At 51.7% G+C, this 16,368-nt stretch overlaps 1 protein-coding gene across 3 annotated transcripts in view; it reads right to left on the minus strand.

Annotated features, from left to right (window-relative positions):
* The window catches only part of HOMER2 (homer scaffold protein 2), a 72,726-nt gene that overhangs the window by 13,188 nt on the left and 43,170 nt on the right, over window positions 1–16,368 (minus strand). For 2 of the 3 annotated variants that reach the window (XM_057494769.1, XM_036931810.2), the window contains exon 3: window positions 8,101–8,232. The exons of the other annotated variant lie outside the window; for it this stretch is intronic. In XM_057494769.1, coding sequence (XP_057350752.1) covers window positions 8,101–8,232 — 132 coding nt within the window. The remainder of the gene's footprint in view (window positions 1–8,100; window positions 8,233–16,368) is intronic. 3 annotated transcript variants of the gene reach the window in all.

Here is a 16,368-nt window from a genome sequence, read left to right on the forward strand (position 1 = left end):
GTCCCCTCCCACTTCCCTGTGAACGTCCCCTGACCGCAAGGTTCTTAATTCAACTCTTGAAGAACCTTGGCCCGGACTTGCTGTTTCAATGGACTCTCTGTCTTCATCCTCTTGTTAAATGAGGAGAGTGGAGAGACAGTAAGGCCAGTGAAGCCCACTAAAAGGGACTCAGAGAGTCAACCAGATAAAACTAGAGAGCCAGAAAGGACTCACAGAGCTAAGGAGTTAATCAGTTGAAGCTCCAAAGGCCAGGAGCAACTTGGAATGTCCAAATACCCCCCAGATAAAGAAAAGTATCCGAGCGCAGCCCATGTCTTCTCTGTGCCAACTAGATCATGGCATTGTAGGATTTACTTCAGCCTGCTAAAAGGCCCAGCTTATTCCTTAACTTAACCTATAGGCTGTTTTTGCCTCCTCCAGCCCCTAATCAAGTAATTTGCAACCTGGGCAGGAGATGAGCATCATGATTAATTTAGCAAACAAGCCCAGCTATAAACAGCATAGCAAAAACAGGAAGATCCCATCTTAAAGCTAAGATTACATTTTAAAACCCAGGAAGTTAAGAAGTAAGATTCTTAACATGCTCTTTAGCAAACAGACAATAACTCAGCCCACCTTGCGGGCAGGGCAGGCGGTCTTGATTGATATGTTCCCAGAGGGAAGCTGCTACCCTGGGAAGGAATCGGAACCTTAAATAAAACTTTTTCTCAACCTTTCAGAGAGCGCCTCTCTCTCTTTAAATAAAACTTAAACCTTTCAGGGCGCCTCTCCTCCCTGAGGTCGCCTGCACTTTTTCTCTCAGTGCGTAACTTTAAATAAAACTTTAGGTGTTTTATTTAAACAGAGGATGAGGTGTGGCCTTGCCACAGGTGTGACAGCGCTGCAACGGGGGAAATACAGCCTCCCTGGCCTTGATTTGACTTCTTTCTTAGAGAAAAATGACAGATAAGGCCTTAAGACTATGTCCTTTAGTAAAAGAGCTCCCCTAAAGGTTGCATTCATTCATTCATTCAAAATACGAACTACTTGTCTCTCTGTGCTAGGGACACCGAAATATTTAAGAAAGACTTGTTTCCTGTCAAAGGAACTCTTGAGTCTATAGAAGATTTTGTGTTACATTCAAATGGGTGAGAATCAAAAAGAAAATTTCAGAAAATAAGCTTAAAATATAATTAAGTAGGATACGCCCTATCAGATAAAAAAATCATTTAAAAAGGTGTAGTATTAGTAGATGCATGATGGAAATAGGCCCTTCTGTTTATGTTAAAAATTAGCTTATGACAAAGGATTCATAAATCCATGGGGAAGATTATACAACATATGATTATTGAGATAAATAAATAAAGGATTTAAATCCTTACCACAAACCAGCATGATTACTGATGAGTTCAAGGGGTATGTTTCTTTTTTTTTAAATGTGATTGCACAGAACTGAACAGTCATCAAAATTCTGCTTGAGGGGTGAGAGGGTAATTTTATAAACTTGGAACAAGTAAAAGAAAATTGCAAAAGTGACAGACTTCAAGACATAGCGATTTAAATGTTTTGAATGTAAAAGGAAAAAAACTAAATCAGAAGAGAAACAACAGAAGGGAAATTATCTATAGTTAGGCTAGCACAACAGAAAAAGGGCCATTATCTGTAGTATAGAAAGCATGTGTACAAATTGAAATGGAAAATATGAACACCCCAATAAATATAAATGGCAAAATTCACAGAGAACAAATCCAGTAAGTAAGCAACTTATAGAAAAGACTGTTCGGCCTCACTGGAAATGCAAATCAAAATAATGAGATACTAAATTAGTAGATACTAAAGGTAGTGTTAATGCCCAAGCCGGCCAGCGCTGTGAATTGGCACCGCCACCAAGAAGTGACCCGGAAATATGTGCTGTAAGTAAAAATACATTCATACCTCTGACCTAGTGACATCACTTCTGGGAAACTGTAATTCTACAAAAATAAATGAGAATATGGGGGAAAACAGGGCTCCAGGATGAAGATGTTAATCCTCCATGATGTGCAATAATGACAACCTGGACATCTTCCAGAGGGCCCTGGAGGGGTGACAGGGAGCGGGTCCCCTCACAGCCTCTGACCCAGAAGAGAGCTCCCATCACTGAGAGGGGTACCAGGTGAGAAATTCCCAAGTCTGAAGTTTTCTATTCCCCCCCATATTACAGAACAGCTTGTAAACTTAGATGAGTTTAGAAAATTATTACTTTTTCAGATCTATAGTCTCATCACCCAGAGACAAACACTAACCACATAAACTTCCGTTATTTTTCTATTTGTATATTTGTATCCATTATTCATATTTCTTTTTAAAACCAGAGGATGTTGTCTTATGGCTCATTTAAATTAAGATCGCGTTATATGGCTATTTTTGAAATGAACAAGATGACGTTAATATTTCCATGCAATTGTCTGATCTTCTATTACATCATCTAATTCGCTGCATGGCGCTGTCCTGAAGGATATATCGGAGTTTATTTAACTACAGCTGAGCCTTGTACACCACGGGGGTTAGGGGTGCCAACCCCCACACAGTTGAAAATTCACGTGTGGCTCCCCCAAAACTTACCTACTGATAGCCTACTGTTGAATGGAAGCCTGGTGGATAATATAAACAATCAATTAACACATATTTTTGTCACATGTATTATATACTGTATTCTTACAATAAAGTAGGCTAGAGAAAATGTTTTCTCAAATTGTCACCAATCTCCAAAAGATTTTCTAAATCAGTGGAGCTGTATGATTCAAACCTGTGCTGTTAAAGGTTAAACTATAATTTTCTACTGCTGGACATTTGGGCTGGTATTTTTGTCTTTTCTGTTATAAATGATTTTAATTTATTTAAGACCATTTAAATAATGATTTTATTTTAAAAAGCCAAGGAAAATCCTCATAGATAAATCTTTATACTCACATACAACTATTTCCTTGACCTAGACTCCTATCAACGAAACTCAAGGATCGAAAGGTATTCAAAACAGAGATTTCTGAAATACAGGCCAAATCCTCATTTCTTCACTTACTGGGATCATTTTCTGCAGTTTTTAAATGTGTCGTAGTGATTTTAATCAAAATCAAAGTCACCATCATCTTCTTCATCATTATCAGGACAGAAAATGAAAGACTTGTTTTATTTAATTTGTGGCCTTTTCTGGCTTTGGCCATTGAAGGCCCTGTGGCAGACACTTCCTCTCTGCTTATTCAAAATCCATTTCTTCTTTCCCTTTAGCTTAACAGAATCTCAGATTTACCTGGAGCAGGAAATTTCCTAGTGGGTAGAGAATGGGAACTGGTCCAAGCTGATGGTGGCAACCCACTTCCCTGACTTTTATTTCCTGGGCGTGGGTGTGGAAGGGAGGCGTAGGCACCCAAGACTGACCGATGGAACCCAAGACATAGTCTCTCAAGGGAGTTTAAAGGAAAGCTGCTGTGGTGCCTCCTTGTGAAGCATCTTCCCTCTTGCATGAATGCAGATGTAATGGGCAGAGCTTGAGAAGCCATCTCGTCACCATGAGGGAAGGGCCAATAAAAGAAACAAACAAAACATGCAGAGCCCTCACAGCCGACATCGCAGGGCCGCCCTCTCAATGCTGGCTCCTGCCTGCCTCGGGACTGCTCTCGTGTGTGAAGAGAACATTCACTTAAGCGCTATGATTATTCTAGGTCACTTGCAGCCAAAAGCACTCTAGCTAAAATATCAAAAGAATGATTAATATCCCCCCACTAAAAACAAAAACAAAACAAAACAAAACAAAAAACCACCACAACTGGCCCTTAAACCAGAAAGGGAGAAGAGAGGGAAATGTTTTCACAACTACACTCAATTAATGAAGTGAACACAAGGGCGCCAATTTGAATCACAGATGAAATAACTTGGAAGGGGTTAAAAGCAGATGCCACGTGTGTCAGGGTTTGGACGGGTCAGTCACAGGGCACTAGCTGCCCCACGGCGGGCCGTCCCCCTCGTGGCGGAGTGCACTTCCTCCTGTTTGCAGTGACGAGCCGGGGCCGGGCTCGGGGCCGTGACAGCTCAAGGTCAGGCGCCAGAAGGGGACTGAACTCCAATGGCCAGCGTGTTCTCCCTCTGGGTCTCTTTCCACAAGCTCTTCCTCCCGCCGGGACCCCCGTGTCCCTGCCAGGTGAGGTGCTGGCCTCTCCGGTGGGTGGACGGATGAGGCCCAGTTCACTCTGGGAGGACACAGTTCTATTATTCTTGGAAAGCCTATAAAAAGGGCAGGAAGTGTCCCGGGAATACTCGTTGGGTTGTGGTGGGAAGTGGTCCTTGTACGGGAGCAGTAAAGACCAAGGTGCCTATTTGCCCCCTGGGGGGTAGAGAGACGTGCGTACAAAGTGCTCTTGAGTGGAAAGCCCCACAGCGGTGTTCCTCCTCCAGCCTCGTGACATGCTGATCGCCCGTTCCTCTGCCAGGCCTGTGGGCGGCCGCCCTGTGGAGTGAGGAGCGGGCGCCACAGCAGCCCCCCAGCAGCGCCTTGGGCCCCCCAGGCCCAGCTCCCCTTTGCCAGCTAATTGCCACTTGTCAAGACCGCCAGCCTCCCTTCACAGGCAGGCACCAGTGTGTGGTTAATCGCTCCCTTCGAAGAGAAGGGGAAACGCGGCTTTGAGACATTCTGGACCCAGGAGCCGGCTGAGGGCTTTGACAGGCCTTTGCCACGATGGCAGGAGCAGCCACACAGAGGATCCCGCGCTCTCCAGGGAGACGGGCGCCCTGCCTGATGCCAGGATGTTTCCTTCGGCTGGGAAAGGCTGGAGGGGGCCACGCGTGGGAGTGGGGCGCAGGTCTCCTGGGGCCCAGGCGCCCCCGAGCTCAGCGTCCAGCAGCCTGCCCTGAGCTTTGTGTGGAAGTCTCCCATCTCCCAGTGCTTTTCATTGAAACTCCCTCCCATTTTCTTTCCTCGCTACGCTAGCCCCTGCAAAGACTGGAGAGAGGTTCCAGGCAGCCGGGAGTGGGCCCCTCAACCCTGCTGGGCTTCTGGGGGGCTCCAGCCCCACGGGCTCAGGGTTGGGGGATGCGCAGCCCAGGCACACCCGGCCTCCCCCGGTGCCTCCCCTCCTGCCCTTCCCCAGAGGTCTGGGCTCCCAGCTGTCCGTCCCGGGCACAGGCAGGTGGGGACGGGCTGTGACCAGCTCCACTTCCCTACCAGGCACCTCTGCAGGAAAAGGCGTGCGGTCCCCACCCGCCACCTCGGACAGATTGCATCACACATGCTTCCGGGTTATTTCATTCTCTCTGGTCCTCATGTCCAGCTCCTCGTCCTCATTTCAGGAAACGGCTTTGTCTCCCGGCCCACCCACCAGGCCCCACCATTTAGCTCCTCCACATTTCCTAGCTCTCTGCATCTCCCCCTCAAGCCCTTGGCCTCTCTGATCTGGACACAAGAACCTAACCTGTCTTGATGCCTGAAAATCTACCTCAAATGAAAATCTGCTTGTTTTCCTTCTTGGCTTAGGGTCCTCCCCAGGGCACAGTGTCCAGTCTAGAGGCTCTGGCGTGACAGCCTGCCAAGGGCCGACCTCTGTCACCTCCTCCACCCCGGGCCTGGGTGAAAGCCAGCCATCCGCGGCTCTCCCTGCAGGGCGCCACGGAGGGTGGTGTGGCCCCTGCCGTCCCGTGCGCAGTGTGCAAGCGGAGGGGCCCGGAGGCAGGACGCACAGTGAGCCCCCGTGTGAGGGCTACGAGTGGGGGTCTTTAGGTGATGAGGACACGAGGGTGGAGCCCTTAGAAAGGAGACCCCAGCGAGCACTCTGCTCTCTTTCTACCAGGTGAGGATGCTGCACACAGTGGGAAGCTGGCAGTCTGCAGTCTGGATGAGAGCGTGTCCCCGAACCTGACCGTGCTGGCGCCCTGATTGTGAGAAACCAACCTCTGTTCTCTGGAAGCCGCCCAAGGCCACAGCATTTTGTTCTAAAAGCCTAAACAGGCTATAACAGCGTTTGTCCAAAATCCCCACCCGTTGTAGCAAAGAGAGTCCCTAAACGCAAGGGCCAAGGAGGCTGATCTATGGACCAGTCACCCGCCTGCAGGCAGCCTGGCACTTGCTCAAAAGGCCTGGTGCCAGGGACAGAGGGGCCACGTGGCCTTGACAGCCTGGCCTTTATGTGACCACCGTGGCTTCTGGCCCTGCTGAGCGACAGCCGCCGACAGTGACCCAGCCTGAGCCCCCAGTCCTGCATCACACCTCTAAGTGACCAGCTGGCTCCCTGGTGGAAGGCTGGTCACACTGAGCCCCTCCCTTCAGAGCAAACGGTGATTTTTCCTCACCAGAACGGACCCTGCCTGCAGCAGCTGCACCTCTACCAGCCCACCTCTCACTGACGCCTTCTCTGCCACACAGCCCCGTGCAAACTGACCCGCTCAGCCCTCTGTGAAGGAAATGAAGCAAGGGACTCATCCCCCTGGGATCCAGGTCCTCTGCACACCTATCAGCAGGGACCCTGCGTGCTGCCTGCCGAACGCCACATCCTCCAGCTCAGGGCGAGGGGCTTCTCCTTGGAGTCTCGGCACCGAGTCCAGGACGAGGGATCGGGCCAGAGACGCCATCTCCCATAATGATACCTAATGACCTGCCCTCAAGAACTCTGCCTCTGCCCCACGTTTCTGGGCCCAGGTGGACTGGAAGCTTTAGCATCCAGGAGAGAGGACTTCTATGAGCAGGGGGCATGGGAGGGATGCTCGAGGGCCACAGGCCATTTCGGGTTTCTAAGGAAATGGCATCCTCATGGAAGTACTTGGGGGTGCAGAGGCCAGGCCGGGGTGTCCTCCACTAGGGCTCATTGATGGCTCACAGGACGGCTGGATCTGCAGGCTGCAGGCCTCCTCAGAAACGTGTGTGTGCACATACATGGGTAAGCATGTGCATGCTGAGTGTGCATATACATGGGTGAGCGTGCATACTGAGTGTGCACATATGTGGGTGAGCGTGTGCATGCTGTGTGCACATATGTGGTAAGCACGTGCATGCACTGTGTGCATGTGTGCTGGACAATGAAAGGTACAAATCAGTGGCCCTGTCAGCGTGGCCCCGAGTCACCTCGGCCCCTCCTGTGAAAGCCATCCTCATCAAGCACAGGCAACGCAAGCAACCAAGCCAGTTCCCCAGGAATCTGGGGTTCTGTGAATCCCTCTGGGGGCAGGACCACTTCTCTGCATTGGCAGCGTCTGGCGCCACGTTAGCACAGCAGAAGCTCAGCAAAGACTTCCCGGCAGTCTCCCAGACACTCACGGCCACCTCCTGGGGAGAAGCGGCTCCTGCAGCCCACCTTCCACGGGCCAGCCTGGCCCTTTCTGAGGCCTGGGTTTTCAATGCTTCTTGGGCCCCTGAGATGCTCTGACATTCTTCCTGTAAGTCCCGGGATCATGTGAACTAGCTATTCTTGCTTTCAACCAATACATTCTTAATACGTACCCGGGGCTCTTCCACTGCCTTAGAAGGGAGCCGAAGCCTGTTCTCCTAAGGGGCTCTGGCCTGTCAGCGAGCTCGGCGGGGCCTCTCAGAGGCGACCAGCTCGCTTCTGCAGACCCTGGGTCCTCCAAGTCTGGGGTCAGTCATGATCTGCTCTCAGCACCTTTCTGACTGTCCAAGGAGCGTGTCCTAAACCCTCAGAGAATCGAATCAACACTAGGAATCCTCCTCCTGAGAAAAAGCAACACACACACAAAACACTGATGTTTGCAGGAGTACAGGGACTCAGGTGGGAAGCTGCCATTGGGCATCACCATCTTCCTCCCCTACAGCTCCACCCAGAGCCGACAGTGGACCGTCAGGGACGCGCTGGACTCAGAGAGCGGGGTGGACACCTGGCACCAGCACGGGACCAGCGGACCAGCCGCTTCCTGGCTCAAGTGCGGGCTCTGAGGCTGCTCCTGTCAGATGGCTGCTCTCCCCAGACAACGTCTCCATCTTCAAGAACCTCGTGTTCCTAAAAGATCATGTGGTTTGGCAGCCCTGCAGTGCCAGAAGCAGTGAAGGCCCGAGAGGATGCCTGTTCGCCAAGGGTGCCGCTCAGCCCTCTGCAGGCAGTCACCCAGCGGGGCAGCTTCCACAGCACCCTGACTGTACTGTACCTTCGCCAGCTGCTGCTCCGAGGAGAACCCCAAGCCAAACACGGTGTTGGCTCTGCTGTCGGCCCACTGCCCGAACTTCTGGGACGTTTTGGTGAAAGTCATGTTGGGTGTGATTGTGCTGTTGATGATCACCTGCAGAACACAGTCCAAAGGGCGGAAAGTTTAAGCACTGAATTAGACATCAGAGGAGCCCCTTACAAAGTCTTCTGCTGGTAAAGCTGGTAACCAAAGCCTGTACCCCATCCCTGCTCTGCTATATTTGGTCCTGAGTCCTTCCCCTTCTGGCACAGCCCATGTTGAGTCAGATACTCAACCATGATAAGGGGCAATTTCAGAGACTTAAAAACAGACAGTGAGTCTAAAATAAGATCTTACAGTGCCCAGAGGGAGAAAGCCTCTCCTAAGAATAGTTTCCAAAACTGCCATGCACTTCCTCAAAGCTGTCACGGGTCCAACTGTCCTTACGGCTGGTCACACCACATGATCTCTGACGAATGGTACCGTGTGCCTCTGTAAGTGCCCAAGCCCCAGTGCCCAGCTCAAATTACTTAAAAATCTTCATAAACTTCCCAACAGGAAGCAAAAGGTATGCTCCAAGTGGGATCATTTGTGGAGCATTCATTTACAGAGAGACTAATTATACAGGAGAGCGCTGCCCGTGAGACAGTCGCAGGTGTGGGACCTGCTGCCGGCTGTCGCCCCTCCTGATGAGGATGAGGGGATGAAGGTGCCAGACAGTGAAGGAGAGCGTCCTGGGTAGCAGGCTGCTTCGACAAGAGAGGGGGCTTTTGCCAAGGGACGCACCAGCAGCCGTGCGGCTCCTCTGACAGGGGGGCGGCCAGAGGGACAAATGCCCCTGCCTCTCTCCCTGGGGTCTCCTGCCACGGTCCAGCCAACCAAAGTCAGAGGCCCTGGTGGCCCAGTGATGTGATCTGCAGGTCAGCAGGGAGAAGGGCAGAAGATGAATCTGGGGTGGGGTTGGGGGCAGTAAAAGGATGCCGTCCAGCACGTGGTGCCTTCATTCATTCAACAAACATCCTGCTAACCAGAGACACAAAGATGAATGAGTCAAGATTCCTGGTCTTCTGGTTGCAGGTAGTCAGGAAGAGGGCAGAGGCGTGTAAATAGATAGCCACCAAATAATTGAGAAGTGTTACAAAGTACCAACAAGAGGCTCACTCTGGCAGAACCCCCAGAAGCCCCGACTCTAAGCAACGCTCAGGAAAAATGCCCTTGGAAGTAAGGGATTCGTGGATGTTCACTAAGCGGCAGGGCGGCATGATTCACTGGCCACTCCCTTGTCAGGCAGTTCTGGATCTGAGCAGGGACGGGAGAACCTCCGTAGGTGTTCTAAAGAGTGACTCTACCGGCAGTTTCACTTACTAAGGCGACGTGTTTTCTCAACAGTCAAATCGGAACACTTCTCTTTTACCTGATAAGACAGGGAAGAGAAGACACTTTGGAACGGCACGGCCTTGCTTCCCTGGCAGGAACTTGGGTCAATCCTTTCCCTAAGGGCAGACCTGGGCAGGATCTGCACCATCACCTGTAGAGACGTCTAGGCAGCAGGTTATGGGGTTCCAGCAACCAAAGGACCTGTGCTGTGTGTATATGCAGGAGCCGACTGAGCTTTCTCGTGAAGCGTTAGCTCAAGAATAAAGCTCAGTTCAGTTGGTAAAATAATAGAAGTTACTATGAACAGCAGCAAGTACAATTTACTGAGCACATGTTGAGTTTTTACTTGTCTCAGCTCACAACAAGCCTGAAAGACATGACCGGTACGAAGCAGAGCCCAGAGATAAAGCCCAGGCTGTCTGACTCAAAGCCCTGTATTCTGAACTTGTGTACCACGTGCTTCTCCTTTTATACGTGGCGCCCTCTCCTCCCCCGCCTGGGGGGGTCCTGTCGCTTTGCTTTTGCTTCGTGGGTGGGAACTCTTCTCTGATAAGAAAAGTCCATGTGTGGTCCAGACACTTTGTCAAATGTTTCTCTGATAACCGAATGCAACACAGCTGGTAAAGAGCTCTGCCTGCTCGCCCCGGACCTCTCAGGAAACGGAGCAGGGTGTGGACGATGCAGACAGAATCCGGGGGCAAGCACGAGGGGATGCTGTGGGGTCTTTGGGGCTGGCTGGGTTCTGGCTCAGCCCCAGCAGGACAGGCAGGGTGGAATCAAGACAGGTGTGGAGAAGGCATACAGCTGGGGGCTGCACCAGAGCAGATCACATGACCCCAGGAGGCCGACGCTGGTCACCTCTCACTCACCAGGATCCTGGGAGGACAAAGCAATGACCAGACCCGTTCAGAAACTTGGTTGATTCTAAATCTTTCTGCTCCTTCACAGCAGACCTATGCACTAGGTCAGCCTCCATGCCCCCTCCCCTAAGTCCCTTTGAGACGCAGCACAGAGGCTGCCCAGAGTAGAGGACACACCTCTAAAGTCCGCCCCACACAGACTGTCCCAGGGTCACATCAAGCTGGAATAAAGGTGATTCCCCCGGTATTTCTTTAGAACTTAATATTTCCTTAGGCACTTTTTCATACTGTTTTTCAGCTAGTCCCTATTTTTCTAGATGGGGATTCTGAGGTTCCATATCAAATGACTTGTGCAGGGTCATAAAACTAGTAATTAGTTAAAAGAATATAATGTTTTTATTACTTACAAATCAATGGTTAATTGGTTTCAAGAACTTAATCTGTATTTATCTGGCCCAGGGCTTCATTTGGCTTCTTAAATCTGTGGACTCCTCACTTTTGGAAAATTCTTCAGGTTTTGGAAAATTCGCAGCCAAGCCCTCTCTGAGCGTCGCCTCTGCTGCATTGCCTCCCTTCTCCTTCAGGGACTCCAGGGACACAGTCGCCAGACCTTTTCGGTGCATCCAACACACTTCCCATTCCTATCAGCTTTCCAGCCTGATGCTCGGTTCTGTTTTAATGTGGGTATTTTTTACTGACCTGTCTTCCATTCACGGACCCTGGCTATGGATGCATGCAATCTACTGTTGAATCTATTCACTGAATTGTTAATTTCACACTTTGCATTTTTTAGTTCTAGAATATCCACCTTGATTCTTCCAGAAAAAGTTCTGAGTCCCTGGGGTTACCCCTCCTTCCTTTCATCTATTCTGCCCATTTTTCCTCTAATTCCTTGAATGTATTAATCATAGTTATTTTAAAACCATGAGGCTAATTCTAATGTCTGGATTATATTTGATTTTGCTTCTGTATCTGGTTTTTGCCCTCTTGATTCTACGCATATGGTCTTGCCTTTCATATGTCTGGTAATTTTTCCCTGTATAGTAGGAAACAGATACTAAAGAATTGTTAGGGCTCCACTGCTTGGAATGTTGTTATCCACCAAAGAACGTTTTCTCTTTCCTCCACTAGACAAGGGGGGCCAGAGGGACTCCCTACTTCATCCAGGACTGAGTGGGCCTGGCCCGGTCTCCGTTCTGCTAAGGCTCACCCGTCCAGGGCCGGCCTGTAGTGCTTTCAAGTGCGGGCCTGGCAGAGCTGTACCCCCCGTCCCTGCAAGACTACGGGTGATTCGGAGGCTCAGTTCACCACAGGCGTTCATCTTTGTCCAGCAGCCTTCCGAAGTTAAAGCATCTTTAAATTTGGCCGAGCTTGAAGGAGGGGGAGAAACTGGCCATGTCTTTGGGGCCACTCAAGTCTCCAAGTTTGTCAGTCAAGCCCCAAATCATGTGCTGGTTTCTCTGCCCTTCGGCTGCAGGCTTTTACCAGGAACCATGTCCAGAGATGCAGCCTTGAGCTGCTTCCAGAACCAGCGAGCATGCCAGGTGAAAAGGGTGGGCAGGTGCCCAGGGCTGCTTCCCTGCTCCCTCCTGGGCCCTCCCACCTTTCCTGTTCTCTCTTCAGACCCCGAGGCACACCTTTGCTTTCTAAGCGCTGTGAATACTCTGCCTTCCAGAGATGTTCAGACCAGCACAGCCTTGGAATTCACAAATGCCCTGTGGTGAAAACCAGCCGTGGGTTTGACGCCCCTCAGGCCCCCACTTCTGTCCCTCCAGCCTTTGTGCACCCCTAGAAGCTCTGCTGTTTCCCTCTGTCCCAGAGTATCCCTCTGCCAGGGCCAAGCCCCACCCTTCTGCTGGCACCAGAACTGACACGTGCTCCCAAGGGGACGAGCTGCTGACGGTCACCTCTGAGCGGCCCCAGCCCCGTGGGATCCCAGCCAGTCTGGTCCTCACTGACCTGGGCTCTCTGACGCCTTTTAGCTGTGTTTATCCAGGTTTCCTGGTTGCTGTCGAAAGGAACTCCAGCCTGCTGGAACCTACATTCCCCCCTCAGAAACACAAGTGCTGCCTCTCTGAAAGGTCACAGAGACGCAGTTTACCGTGTCAAGTGACACTTCTCTGTAACGTTCACAGGGAGCATGCGATCCCCGGTAAGGCTTCTGTCAGGCAGCACAACCGCACTTGGACGTGCCGATCCAGCTCAGCAGTGCGCTTCAAATGGGTGGCTATGGCTCCTTGAGATCTTCCCACCCCCTCCAGTCCCCCGGTGCTCGCTCGAAGCAGTGACCGCAGACCCCTAGCCGACTGCCCACCTCGCTCCTCCCCTTCCCTGCCCTGTACGGGCGTGTGTGTCAGGGGAGAGGAAGCACAGCACCCGGTCTGTCACCCACGAAACCCACCCTACCTCCTTCTCTGGAGTCTCATAAGAGAAGGACCAGCTCACCAGCCAGAACTGAGTGTCCGTCTGTCCCGAGTCCCGTCTCCTTGCGCTGAACCCCGGGCTGTCTGTCCTACACACGCAACTGCACCAGCACGCACCACCGCGGCGCAAGAGCAGACAGAAGGTCAATTCGCTCTTGAAACGCAAATCGCTGGTCTTGCTGGGGCTCTTCATCAGGGTTCATACTGGGGGCGCCTTGCCCCCCCATTCCCTGCTGCCGAGGGCCTCGTCCAGCCCCACAGCCGGTCACTCCCTCACCAGCAGCGGCACACGGGCATTTACCAAACTCAGCCTACAGGAGTCCCCAGGCAGGGCTCGGCAGGAGGGAGGGAAGGGAGGCCTCCTCTCTCTGCCCGAGGCTCCTGTGGTCCCTCAGCCTGTTCCCTGCAGAGCGGTGATGCCCGGCCACCTCCCAACAGCTCACCAAAGGCGCGGGGCCTCCGGGACTCCCTGCATCCAGAGGGGGACGGGGCAGGGGAGCCGTCACTTACTTCTACACTGTCCTCTGCAGGTGCCACAGCTCAGCAGAGGCAGCTGGTCTGAGCGATCTCGAGGCCGGAACTGGCAAGCCCACCTCTCCGTGGGTGAGGCAACTGCCGGCTGCTCCCCAGCAAACCCAGTGCACTGACCTTCTCGAAAGCAGCAAGACTGACAGCAGCGCGATCAAGCTGCCCGAAAGGGTCTCCTTCATTCATTCCCACCAATGCGGGGACTCTATCCTCTTCTACACTTGGCTCGGCCGCCAGGACGGTCCTCCCGACCAGCTGGGCGCCAATGGCACCTTCTAAGATAAGCTGCTTCTGTGTACGTTCCTCTCAGGCCCCAGACCACGTACGGCTGACCTGTTCCTGGGATGCACCTTACTGCCCGTTTCTCTTTGGGGCTCTGACCCACTCTGCCCTTCACCACACTCAGGCAAGAAGGAGCAGAAGAAGTGGGCCCATATGGGACGTCTTCTCTGGCTGTGCAGCGGTGCGAGCCGGCGCAGCTGCGTGGGGAGGCGGGGCATCCCGGGCTGGGGGGTGGTGCGGCTGCGGGCTGGGATCTGGGGGATGCTTACTTCTGGGCAGGTGGACGGATCCCTTGCCTGTGACGCTGGAGAGAATGAGGTAGGGTGAGTCCGATGGACGTAACTCTAAGCTGATCACATGAGGACTGTGGAAACTGCTTTACCATTATCACTATAATCTCACCAAATGCAAAATAAGTCTGACGATGCCAAAGGTGGAGGGCAGGGGAGCTCTCATAAGACTGGTAAAATCACTTCAAAATACAGCGTGGGCTTTCTCTGATTGAAAAAAGAAAGCACATTCTCTACCACCCAGTAATTCCACTCCACGTGTATACCTGGGAGAAATCTCTGCATCGGTACACTAACAGAAATGGACCGGAATGTTCCCAGTAGGACTGTTTGCAAAAACAAATGCCCACCACCAGCAGGATGGATAGATGTGGTGCAGCCATACAGTGAAATACTACCCAGCAGTGGACATGAACCTAGAATGCAGCATCAGCACGCATCAGTCCCAGAACCCAGTGCCGGGGGTGATCGGCAGGTCCGAACTAGCAGGTATAAGATGCATAAGCACTGGGCACGTAATGCACGACATGACTATAGCTGACTCGGCTGTGTGATAACACAGGAAAATTAAGACAGGAGATCCTAGGAATCCTCATCACATGGAGAAATTTCTTTTCCTTCCTTCTTATTTTATCTACATGAGATGACGGATGGGAACCAAGTCTACTGCGGATGGCATTTCAGTCCATGTGGATCAGACCATTTGCTTTCACCTTATATGGTGATGTATGTCAATTATTTCTCAATAAACCTGGGAAAAAAGGTTAAGCAAAAAAATAAAAAGGAAGCCATAAAAGGAAACATATGGTAGGAGTCCCCAGTGTGATTCTATTCCTATAAGGTCAAAAACAGCCAAAACTAAATAATATGTTACTTAGGGCAAGGGTCAACAAACTAGGGCCCTCAGACCAAAGCCAGCCTGGAGTCTGTTTTTGTAAATAAAGTTTTATTGGCACACAGCCACGCCCATCACTTCTGTACTGGTCTAAGGCTGTTTTCTTGTTACAGGAGGAAAGTTGAATAGCTTTGACAGAGACTGTAAGGCTCATTTAAAAAAGTTATTATCAGGCCTTTCGAGAAAACGTTTGCCAACCTCTGGTCTAGGGCTATACACACAGGTGACAAAACTATAGAGAAAAATAAGAGAAAGCTTAATACAAATTTCAGCAGAGAGTGGGAACCTCTCAGGGGGCAGGTGGGAGGGCCTCCACAACTGGGCAGCGGGTACAGGCATGTTTGCTCTATTATCAGACATTGAACAGTACAGATAAAGTGTTAAATTAAAATAAAATACACAGAAGGGTAACAGGGTGCCAGGGAGGTTAATCTTCAGGAGCAGAGAGGCAGCACCCTGTCCCGGGACACTGGGAAGCTGTCAGCGGCAGAGAAGTGGTGGACTTGGGGGTTCCAGCCTCAGGGAAACGGGGGCTCAGCAGTCTGTGAGGTCACAGGGGTGGAGGATGTCACCCAGAGGGGACAGGGGGACAAAGGAAGAGCCTGAGCAGAAGGGCGACCAGAGGCAGCACCATGGAAGAGCAGGTGAGGGTGCAGAGGGCAGAGGGACAGTCAGAAGGAACAGGGTGAACAGCATCCTGAGCGCCAAGGAGGAGGGCGCAGGGTGGACGGCGAGTGCAGCAGAATGAATCGGGGGGAGAGCCGAGCCTCCTGGGGCAGACGGGCCAGAAAGTGAAGCCCAGAAGGTGCTCTCATGGGGACTCCTGCCTCCTGTGCACAACCTCTTCCCCTTCTGTTGAGTTATCACTGAGACTTTAATAGAGGAAGACTCCCTGCAGATCACGGGGACCAAGTTTTGAGAAGATGCACAAAACACATGCGACCAAGACCTACTTGGAAGAAGCAAAAACCTAAGGTCCTCCAGTCCCCAGCCCTGCTCTGGACCTCAGAGGACGGTGCTCGCTCCAGAGCGGGGTCAGGCCCTGGACTCCTCTGCACGGAGAGCCCCAAGTCCAGGGAGATGGACGGCGGAAGAACCTGGGAAGTTTTCCACGAGAGGCTGGGACTGAGTTACGGTAATTCAAAGACATGTTGCCTGCTTCCAGAGCAGATATTATAGATGCTTTTTCTCTTTTCTTAAATCACAGTCAAGGTAAAGAAACCGCCATTCACTGGAAACCTACTGCGTGCTGAGAGCTGTGCGCATGCTCGGCCCGCTTCCAGAAGGTGCTCTGCTTTAGCCGCAAGAGGACACCACAGTGACGGGTGCGGGAGGGGACCCTGACTGCGCCCCTCGGAGCCATTTCCCAGCCTCAGACGGGAGTGCCAATCAGGTCCGGGTTTCAGACGCTTACATCCCCGGCCTGTCACGATCAGGCAGTCACCTGCTGCTCCGGGGCCCCTGCCATGTATCTGCAGAGTGGCTGACCTCTAACATCTCTTCCAGTACAGGTTTCTGTGATCCTGTAAATAACTGGAACCAAGGGCAGCAGAGCCAGCCAGCGCCCCCGGGGGCTACACCTGCTCCAGACAAGC

Source organism: Manis pentadactyla, chromosome 18, assembly GCF_030020395.1.
Source record: "Manis pentadactyla isolate mManPen7 chromosome 18, mManPen7.hap1, whole genome shotgun sequence".
NCBI classification, from domain to species: domain Eukaryota; kingdom Metazoa; phylum Chordata; class Mammalia; order Pholidota; family Manidae; genus Manis; species Manis pentadactyla.